This window comes from Physeter macrocephalus, chromosome 10 (assembly GCF_002837175.3).
Source record: "Physeter macrocephalus isolate SW-GA chromosome 10, ASM283717v5, whole genome shotgun sequence".
Lineage (NCBI taxonomy): Eukaryota > Metazoa > Chordata > Mammalia > Artiodactyla > Physeteridae > Physeter > Physeter macrocephalus.
In genome coordinates, this window is record NC_041223.1 from 76,197,029 (window position 1) to 76,208,707 (window position 11,679).

Here is an 11,679-nt window from a genome sequence, read left to right on the forward strand (position 1 = left end):
TTACTTAATTATTTAAATTAATATAATATATGTTTTTTAATATGCTGATAAAGTCAAATGTTTCTTAAAGATAAAAACTTAATCATCTATGTGCATAGTTGTGTATCTGTACTTAGCTAAATACATATGTGAAAAAGTATATTAAGCTTAATACATATGTTCATGAATTTTAAAAACATAATGAAAAATATATTTGAGGGCATACGTGAAATTAAAAGTTCTGAAGAGTTTGAAGTCTGTTTGCCTATATTTGTAATGCCTCTCTAGATCGTTGTATTTTATGTACAAAAAGATTTGCATTATTTTTATAAAGTTGGTTCAATATTAATGGGTTTATGCATAATGAAAAGAGCCTTACAAATCTTTACTGAAAATTTTGTATGACTGATACACTAAACAGAAAATTAAAATTTGGTTTTTGTTTATATAAAATGACCAAATTAGGTTGTGTCCAGACAAGAGAGGTTACAAATATTAGGTTAACTCTCTAAACTTTTTGGAAAACTCCTTAATCATTTTGATAAGAAGTTCCTTATCTACTTAAAATTAAAATTCTAAAATTTTTGTTTCCTGTTGTGTTGTTTGGAAATATCTATTTTGTACACAGTAGAGGTAAGATTGGGAAAAAAAGGGCCATTCTTTGTATCTTTGCCTTAAGTCCCACAGTTGTTAGTGGTAAGACTGACCAGAGACTAAAAATCTTCCAGAGATTTAACTACATTCCAAAGACAAGGGTATTTGTTTACAATCTTTAAACAAAAAAGTGGCATTATCACATGTGTTTGACTGGCTTTAAATCAGTCTCTAAGTTATAACATAAATAGAAGACAGAAGACTAGGAATAAAGTGATTCTTAAAACTCTTTACTACCTCTCTATATTATAAATATAAGAAGTAAAAATATGTCCAAGTACATTGTTCAGAATTTGTTTATGAAGTTATATTTAAGCTATGCACATCTCGAACATTGAATTTGCAGCCTTCACATTTCTAGCATTTTTCAAATTATATCAGTCAATTATGAGTTAAAGAGGCAATAAGAAGCTACTACAGAAATGTACATCACCTTCCTTGTTCCTTCACGTAGGAACCAACACACATGACCAAGGGCTTCGGATCGGTTCAGACTGACAGCACCTTCTGTGCAGCTGCAAGTGAGAAAGAAGTAGCCACCAGTAACCACTTCACGACTTTCACCTTCTGATCCTTACAAACAAAGAGATGAAACATTAAATAACCTTTCACGCACTTGAATTCACATTAAATTATTAAAGGCAGTTGTCACATTACTTGATAAATGCAATTTGACAACACCTACACAAAATAAGCTTCTACATTTGTGGAATATTAGATTTGAAAGAGACATAAATCAGAATAAGGCCCAACCCTCTCATTTAAAAAATGGACTAAGAGGGCTTCCCTGGTGGCGCAGTGGTTGCGCGTCCGCCTGCCGATGCGGGGGAACCGGGTTCGCGCTCCGGTCTGGGAGGATCCCACGTGCCGCAGAGCGGCTGGGCCCGTGAGCCATGGCCACTGAGCCTGCGCGTCCGGAGCCTGTGCTCTGCAACGGGAGAGGCCACAGCAGAGGAAGGCCCGCATACCACTAAAAAATGGACTAAGAAATACAGCAACAGAATAAGACACAGTTTCCAGGCCACGCATTTTAAAAAACAATCAAATGCCAAATAAACTTCCAATTAATATTTATAAAAATAATGTAATAATGATAAACAATACATTTTACACAAAAAAATGTTTGCTCTTTATCTATTGTAGTTGTATAGGGAACCATTTCAAAAGAAATTTGGAAAAATTCCCTAAAATATTTATAATAGACAAATGGTCAGAACCTCATCCTAGGTTCCTGACAAGAAGGAAGAAAGTCAGGGAATGTGAGTGTGTGTGTGTGTGTGTGTGTGTGTGTGTGTGTATACATAGGTATAGACATACATAAACACATTTATATATATACATTTATAATGCAGCTACTTCATGCTCTGATGTTAAATATAATAGCTGTGACACAATAAAGAATGAAATTGCTAAAAAGCAAAATAATGTGACATATAAAAGCAGACACACAGATAACCCAGGCTTAGAATTATACTAAGACTGTACAATATCTGTGGTAAATGTGTTGAAGTATCTATAGGAAAAGATGAATATAACTGGTAAACAGATTGGGAATTATGGAATGAGAGGTTTGGAAACTGTGAAAAAAAGCAAAAACCCAAATGGAAATACTAGAATTGTGGGGAGAAAGGAGTTAATTTAGTTGAGCTGAACACGTCTTATCTTTCATTAGTGGATGTAACATTTCCAGGTAATGAAAGAACATGAGGGACCTGATACAATTTCCTTGTGCATATAACTAAACCTCCTATAAAGGAGACTATAATATTTCTTGGGGTGATAATATTTATCCACAAAACCCTCTAGCTGATAGCCCTATTTTAGAATTGTTTGTAATTTACAAACCTATGATACGTGAGACATGACTTCTTGCAAAATATCATCTAAATTAAGCAAAGTACAGCTGAATTATAAATAGAGAGGGTTCACAAGCTGAAATCACCCTGCTGTGTGCAGACCTCATTTAGAAATCTCACCTATCGCTCTGGGAATAAAAGGAAGAAACTAGGAAGCCATGCAGAATGTTTCAAATTATTTTTAGCCTTATCAGTGTAACTTGACTGCTTGTATTCTTAAGATTATAAAATATTATTACTATATTAGTAATAAAATAATCAATGGATAGGATTATCAGCAGATCAGGCACAAGAAAGAGAAGTCAATTAATGATGTCAATAAAAATCATATCTTCAGCGTGCTGAGAGAAAATAACTATAATATGATTATATCATCCTGGTACAATGAATTCCTTTATTTTCTGAAGAAAATAGTATTACATTTAACTGTTTATTCAATATTTGGGAGAACTTGGATATAAGACCCTATTTTTTGAGTATTCTTCATTGTGAAAAGATTTTTTAAAACTATTTTATTCAATTACTTTAGAGCTTGTAGGATTATTCAGATTTTATACTTATTATTGAATCAGTTTACCAACTAGTATTTTTCTAGGAATGTATCTATTTCATGTAAATTGTCCAATTTACAAAGCTTTCCGTAATGATATATCTGATTAAACATTTGGATTTAACTGATATATTTTTGCCTCCTCCTCCCCAGACTTCTAAAAGGAGGTAACAAAATAAATAAATTAATTAATAAAATAAAACAAAACTTTAATGCAGTAAGAGAGCTAGAGGGGAGGAAACAAATTTTGAGAAGCTGAAAAGATGGTGGAGGCCTGGGGACTAAATTAGCAGAATGGCAACAGAAAAGACACAAAAGTCTAATTAGAAGACATGTTTATGAAAAACAAAGTCATTTACCTAGACAATCTTGAGATGCTCAGAACTTAAAGATATCCAAGAATGTGATACTGAGGTGGGTTCTGGAAACAGGGAGATTAGTAACACAGCTTCTCTCCCAAATCACAAATTCAGATATTATACTGACTCTTCACTCACCTACCCCAGGCCCACAAATAAATAATTTTCAAGGTTTATTCTTTGGAGAAAGGGAATCTTTTTAAGTCTTCGCCTCTAAATAGAGTCACCTGAAGTTAGAAGAAAGACTCCAAGTGAGAAAGAACAAAACATCGTTCAACTTACAGAAAATTGAGGTACTGAATGGAACAGAAAAAAATTAAAACAAATCAAAGCTATAATAGTCTTATAGACATAAGAACATTTATTTTATTTATATAAAACAATAGAATATCATGAAAATGTACAATTTAGACCACTGAAAATTCTCTAGACAATTACAAATACAATAAAACAAAAATTCAACACTAGTTTTGAGATATTAAATGGTGAATACAGTACAAAATAAACAAAATAAAACAATGGAAAATAAATAAGAGATTATGAGAAAATGAAAGAATCAATTTAGGAGATGCAATATCAAAATTTTGGACTTAGGGGTACAGAAAAATAAAACAGAAAAAAAATTCTTCGTGACATAATACAGAGACTACCTAAAAATTGAAAGACATGCTTCCAAATAAAAGGGTTTATCAAAAGATATGAACAATATATGAACAACAATACTATCATGGGAATGTAAATTGGTGCAGCCACTATGAAAAACAGTATGGAGTTTCCTCAAAGAAAATCAAAAATAGAATTACCATATGATCTAGCAATTCTACTTCTGGGTTTTTATTCAAAAGAAACAAAAACACTAACTCAGAAAGGTATCTGCACCCCATGTTCACTGAAGCATTATTTACAACAGACAAGACATGGAAGCTACCTAAGTGTCCATCAGTGGATGAATGGATAAAGAAGGTGTGGCAGATTATATATATATGTATATATACATATATATATAAACAAAATGGGATTATGTACATATATAAATATATAAAAATATTGTTCAGCCATAAAAAAGTGGAATCTTGCCATTTGCAACAACATGAATGGCCCTCAAGGGCATTATGCTAAGTAAAATAAGTCAGACAAATACAGTATAATCTCACTTATATGTGGAATCTAAAAGAAAAAAATCTAAAAAAAAAAAAAAAAAAGAAACCAGATTTGTGATTGCAGAAATGGGGGGTGGGGGATGGGTGAAATGGGGCATAGTGGTCAAAAGGTACAAATTTCCAGCTGTAAAATAAGTAAGTCCCGGGGATGTAATGTACCTGGTTACTATAATTTATGGTACTGTACTGTACATTTGAAAATTGTTAAGAGTAAATCTTAAAATATCTCATCACAAGAAAAAAATTTAACTGTGTCGTGATGAATGTTAACTAAACTTTCTGTGGTGATCATTTCATGATTTATACAAATATAGAACCATTATGTCGTACACCTGAAACTAATATAATATTTCAATGATATTTCATTGTTTTAAGAAGAATATAATCCTCAAAAGTTTCAATATAGTGAAATTTCAGTACACCGAGACAAAGAACATTAAAAATAAGGCTTCAAGAGAGATGATCCCAAGTAGAATATAAAGAATCAAAAGGTAGCCTATTACATATACAATTGTACATTATTGCATGCCTTCCTTTCTTTTCCCTTTATCATATATCTCATAGATTGTCAAATCAGTACTGGGAGTATTCCACAGTCATTTCTACATCTGTGTTTACTCTTTTGCTCAAAGAGCCAATGATGTCATGTATAATCTTGCACCTATATTACTCATCATGTGGATGAGACACATATGGTGGGAAAGCTAGGTCAAGAAGTATATACATTTATAGTATTGATAAATATTGCAAAATTGCTCTGCTCAGATATTATAATGATTTTCCATTTCACCATCAATAGATAAAATCAGCAAGTTGTCAAACTCTCAAAGTCTTGCTAGTCTTATAGGAAAAAAATTATATATTTTTGGTGCTTTTAAAAATGTGCTTTGCTCTCATTATAAGTAAAGCTAAGCATATTCTCAAATATTTAGCAATACTTTCTATGCCTCATGTACAATTTTCTTTTGTCGTTTGCTTCTGTGAAGTCTTCACAGGTAGATATTTTTGCTTTTCATGCAGTCAAATTACCAGTCTTTTCTTTGTGGCTTCTATGTTTTGTTGGTAACTATAAAGACCTCTCTCATCCAAGTTTATAAAATAATACACCAACATTTTTCTGATGTTTTTATCATCTCAATTTTTATATATAAAATTTTTATTGATATGAATTTAACCCAGAGTGTGTACTAAGTTACAAATCAGTCTTTCTTCCAGATGATGATTCTTTTGTTCAGCATCAAATATTGAATAGTCCTTATTTATCCTAAATATTGAGATGGCAAATTCTGTTATAAGCTAATTTCTCTGCATATTTGGATTTATTTTTGGACTTTGTATTTTGCATATATTTTGACTATCAATGCAACAATACCATGCTTTTCATTATTGAAGCTCTACAATATGCTTTAATATCTGGCAGAGCTAAGTCTCTACCCCACCAACCTGCACCATGTGCTTTTTTGAGAGTACACCTGGCTTTGTCTATTTAGTTTTCTATGTGGAACTTAAAATGAATATAAAAGCATTGTTCTTATTTCATTGAAATCTTAATAAATATATAAAAATATTGTGATTTGAAAACTTTAATATGTTAGGTCTCCTCTCCATCAACATGGTATATTTTTAGAAATTTCTTTCCAGATATTGTGTTTGTAAATATACTGTGGCAATACTTAAAGTTTTCTCAACTTAGAACTTTAATGCTTTTCCTAATTTTAGTCCTAGGAATTTCAACTGCTGTTTACATAACATCTTTTCTTTCATTGTATCATTTAGTTAGCTCTTTTTTTTTTCAACATCTTTATTGGAGTATAACTGTTTTACAATAGTGTGTTAGTTTCTCCTTTACAACAAAGTGAATCAGTTATACATATACATATGTTCCCATATCTCTTCCCTCTTGCATCTCCCTCCCTCCCACCCTCCCTATCCCACCCCTCTTGGTGGTCACAAAGCACAGAGGTGATCTCCCTAGTTAGCTCTTATCTGTATTTGAAAGTCATTTTTTTCTTTTTAGCATATTAATCAATTAACACAATTTTGTTACTGAAAACTGTTTTGAAAACATTATTATATGTAATATAAGTAAGAATCATTAAACCACATTTGGTGTTTAAAACTCAGATTTGCTATTTAAACCTTGAAATAATGTCCTAACATCCTCAATGGATATAGAAACAATAGTAGGTATTTAACAAAAGCAGATTTGAAAGTGGAGCAGTATGGTAAGAAAAATACTTTTGATAAAGATTTCCTTAGAGATACAGGATTTTCTATTCTCACAGTAATCATTGTAAAATTACAACAATAACTAATAATGAATTGATTGTAATGAATATATGGAAACATCTTCTGTCAAAAATATAATCCACTACTTCCTGAAGGAAAAAAAGAGAATTAAAAGTAAATATTGGTTTGCAATAACAGTTCACAAGTACATGAATCACTATTCATTTACAAAAAAAGTTCACTGGTACATATTAAATGTTTTAAATGTATATGTTTAATGTAGTTAACTAAACAGAATTGATCATAAGCTTTAAAAAAATAAAGACATTCAAAAAAACTTATCTCCTTTTTTGCTGTGATTTCATCTTTTCTTAACCATGATTCATATTATCTTATTTCATTTCACAACTCATTATCCACTCTGTCAGTATGTCCTTTTCTCAAACCTAATAATACATATAATAAACATAGATGATGACATTGAAAAGAAACAGTGCATGTCAGCTCTTTCTCAAGTTTTGCACCATAGACCAATTGTCCTTGAAGGGGCTTCCTCTAATTAATTACCTTCCCTTCTTTGTAGAGCAATCATATTGGCAAGAATTGATTGGGCGTGTAAGACACTTCATTTAGTTGGTAGAAAAATCTCTTAATTAAAATAATTTCACTGCTGGTAAAATGAATACACCCCATGCAAATTTACCAGCTTGATTGTAATGTTCCTCTTCAATTATATTTTATGAGAAAAAAGGAAAGTAAGATCTTAACAGCAACAAGAAAAAATAGGAATTACATAAAATGTGTAATTCTATTTACATACTCAAATCTCTCCTATATTCTGGTTTTTTTTTTTAAACTTTACTGAGAAAAGTTGCACTGCTGAATCCTGTACTGACATTAAAAAGAATTTAGGCGGCTCTGCCTAAATAGTTTTTTGACTATTGAGCTTTATCACACTGGCTTCTTTCACTTGGGACAGTCCAGGTCATTTAAATTTTCACATTTGGAGGTCACATAATTCATATTTTTGTGATAATTACATATGTTCATTAATTTCTGAACCTAGATTCATGAAGGGATAATGACTAAGTAAGCTTTTGTTACTTTGATGATAATTGCTCAGAGCTGATTTATCCATGAGCAATTTTGACATCATATTACCCCTCATGTCCTAGAAAATATATGTTATACCACTATCATTCATAAAATAACTACATTTGCTCAGAGATGATTTATCCACTAACAATTTGATTTCCTATTACTCCCCCTATTTTTCCTAAAAAACACTATTTGGTATTTTATTGTTGTGAATATGTTCCCTTTACCCATTTTTTTAGTTTTCAAATAAGTTTAATGTTTAAAATTAAGTGAATGTATATATTCCATTATTCCTACTTTGAGACAAAGGGAAATTAAAATTTAAAAATGATGCAGGCACTGGAGTCCATGAACTGATTTGGCTGGTAATAGAAGACTATGTTTCTCACTCGTACCTTAAATGTATTTTAATGGAACCTTAAAGATCTGTGTCCACCTCACTACAACATTCCAGTTTGATTGTTTTGTAGTGGAAGTCTAGCAATAGTATGTTTTAAAAGTGCCTTGGGTGCTTATACTATGTGGCCAAGGTTTAAAATGACTGAGCTAACACAATCCCTAAATTGTCCTGAGACCAGATATTTCAGGTAGCCTCAGTTGTTGTTCTTGTTTGTTTGGTTTGATTGTGTAATTTGTGAAATAGTAGGTATTCATACCAGAGCCTCTGAAGTTCCTTTCTGCACTAACATGACATAATCAACAAGTTACTGCTCTTTTCTTTCACTTCTGGTCTTGAGTGTGATTTGTTTAATGAATCACTATTTCTGTCATTAGGGGTTATTAATTCTCCAGCACACCATCTTATGATCATGTTGAAATAAATTACCATGTCTTCTGTTTAAAAGGCTAATTTGTTAGTTTACTTCAAGACTGTTTTAATGTAATAGTACTATTATAAGTGCAGCTATTGTCAATTGAATAAAATTAGCCATTGGTGGAGAACAGATATGTCAAATCTACTAATTTGATGATTGTTGATAAACTATAATGCCAAAATATCATTGACAGAGGAAATATTCTTTAAAATAATTAATTGAAGTACTGTTCAATTTCAAGAATTTGGATCAATTTGCTTGAGCTAAGTCAAATAGCATTCAAAGATTAATCAAACAGAAAATTATGCTCATCAGAATAGATTTTGAATAGGAATTGCCATTGTATAAAACAATTAGTAATATATTTAATCAAATATGTGTTGGAATTATTTTATTTCAAGAGTTAAAGCCAGAAAACTAGGCTTCCTCTTGACACCTCTATCACTTGCTCTTTGTATACAATCCATAAACAGGACTTTCCATCACCTCACAATATGACTACAACTAACTCTACCATTTTTCCCCTCTCCAATCTATTTCTCCGCCTGATCTTTATTTATTTATTTAATTTTTTTTTGTGGTACATGGGCCTCTCTCTGTTTTGGCCTCTCCCGTTGTGGAGCACAGGCTCTGGACACGCAGCCTCAGCATCCATAGCTCACAGGCCTAGCCGCTCCGCGGCATGTGGGGTCTTCCCGGAAAAGGGCACAAACCCGTGTCCCCTGCATGGGCAGGCGGACTCTCAACCACTGCGCCACCAGGAAAGCCCTTAATTTTTTTTAATGTGTCAAACTCTACAAGGATTTTAACCCCGCATTTTAGTTTGGACATTACTTTCTTTCCCAAATCTTATTTTTACTCTTGTTCTCAGAGTTTCAGCCAGGACTTCAAAGGACCATCACTTCTTAGCGCTTTTTTTTTTTTTTCTAATGTGCTTTATTGGAGTCTGATTGACATACAAAAAGTTGGAGATATTTAATGTGTACAACCTGATGTGTTTAGAGTAAGTATACACCTGTGAAGCCATAAACAATCAATGTTGTCAATGTATCCATCACCTTCAAAAATTTCCTCCCACCGCTCTGTTTTTGGCTTTTTTTTTTTTCCTTTTGTGGTGAGACTATTCAACATAAGATCTGTCCTCTTAGAACAATGTTAAATGTACAATATATTATTGCTAATCATAGGCCCTATATTTTACATATTTCCAAACCTTGTATAACTACAAACATTTGTACATTTTGAAACATTGTTATTTTAAAAATAAAATTCCCTCAATCTAGAATGCTGTCTTCATCAACTTCTCTACCATGGCCTCACTGTATTTATCTCTGTTACTTCTTTTTTTAAAATTATTTATTTATTTATGTATTTATTTATTTTTGGCTGCGTCGGATCTTCGTTGCTGGGCGTGGGCTTTCACCAGTTGCGGCGAGCGGGGGCTACTCTTCGTTGTGCTGTGCGGGCTTCTCATAGTGGTGGCTTCTCTTGTTGTGGAGCACAGGATCTAGGGCATGCAGGCTTCAGTTGTAGCGCTCCGGCTTAGTTGCTCTGTGGCATGTGGGATCTTCCCGGACCAGGACTCAAACCCATGTCCCCTGCATTGGCAGGCAGATTCTTAACCACTGTGCCACCAGGGAAGTCCCTATCTGTGTTACATTTTATCATAGAAACTTTATCTGACCTCCCAACCTACTCTCCCAATTGCCCATATTTTCTTTTCTTTTTTTTTTTTTTTAAACAGGTTCTTTGGTTATAAGTTTGCATAGGAAGATGTTTCTTTCTGTAGGAGCATTTTACTTCAATTTACAATTATATATTTATCATTGTGAGTATTTGCTCAATAAATCCCTCCAAAAAATAGTTAGATCTGTGAGAGTAGAGGATAATTCTAGTTTTTTTTCACCATTATATATCTTGCACCAAGCAGAATTCCTGGGATGTAGTAGATGATAAGCATATGTATGTGTTTTAAAGGAACACATCAGAGAATAAGAGTATTAAATTCATTTTTATTTTATTTTGTGTTTTGAGATATAGTCTTTTGTGTGACTGGAAAATGAATACTTACCTAGTAAATTTTGAACTGATTTAAGCAAATAAAAAAAAACATTTTAATTGAATTACCTGTAAATTTCAATTGCCACATGTATTTAAATTGAGGAGGACTTGCAACTTCAGCTTGACAAATATCATGGCTGATGGCTCCACAGTAGCAGGCGTACAGTTGAATTAAGCAAGCATTCTTCATAAATCGACATGAATTTATTGTGCACCTTGGAGTGCATATATACTAAAAAAGGAAGTAATAAAATTGATTAAAAACTGAAATATGTTTTGGTATATAAACTTTTGCTTATACAAACACACTGCTAATTTCTAAAACCACTAATTTAAAAAAAGTCTGTAGAAGACACATAATATACCACTCTTCTTATTCCTTTCTCTTCTCTTTCTGTAGCATCTTGCCTCATGTTCATGCTCATATTGCTTATGTGATATTCTTTTGGCTTTGACTCACTCCTTAACCTACAATGTTTCCTTATGTTCTGCCTGCTGGGTTATAATATTTTTCACAAATGAAAATAATCATGGTATAAATTATGAGATGCATCATCTAAAACATCAGTGGCTCACTTGGATTAACACAATGAAATGCCAAGGTACTGTTTAAGTTTGTTGGTTTTTAAAAGGTATATTATTTGAAAATATTTTAATATAATCAGGGCATATTTTCTAATAATATGATTTATCTGCAGTAATCTCTAGTATCTTCAAAGACAGAATTCATATCTGGTTATAACCACAATGAAATTAATTAAACTTAAACAATTTTAAGTCACATTCAAGCCATCATTAGGTTTTAATACATGCTACTTTACTGAGGTCTTTTTTTTTTTTTTTTTTTTTTGTGGTATGCGGGCCTCCCTCTGCTGCGGCCTCTCCCGTTGCGGAGCACAGGCTCCGGACGCGCAGGCC

The 11,679-nt window shown here is 32.4% G+C and overlaps 1 protein-coding gene across 2 annotated transcripts in view; it reads right to left on the reverse strand.

Moving 5' to 3' along the window:
* Window positions 1-11,679, reverse strand: part of EYS (eyes shut homolog) — a 1,767,714-nt gene that overhangs the window by 1,631,288 nt on the left and 124,747 nt on the right. For both annotated transcript variants that reach the window (XM_024133056.1, XM_024133057.1), the window contains exons 6-7: window positions 10,828-10,993; window positions 1,067-1,206 (exon numbers count right to left, since the gene is read on the reverse strand). In XM_024133056.1, coding sequence (XP_023988824.1) covers window positions 1,067-1,206; window positions 10,828-10,993 — 306 coding nt within the window. The remainder of the gene's footprint in view (window positions 1-1,066; window positions 1,207-10,827; window positions 10,994-11,679) is intronic.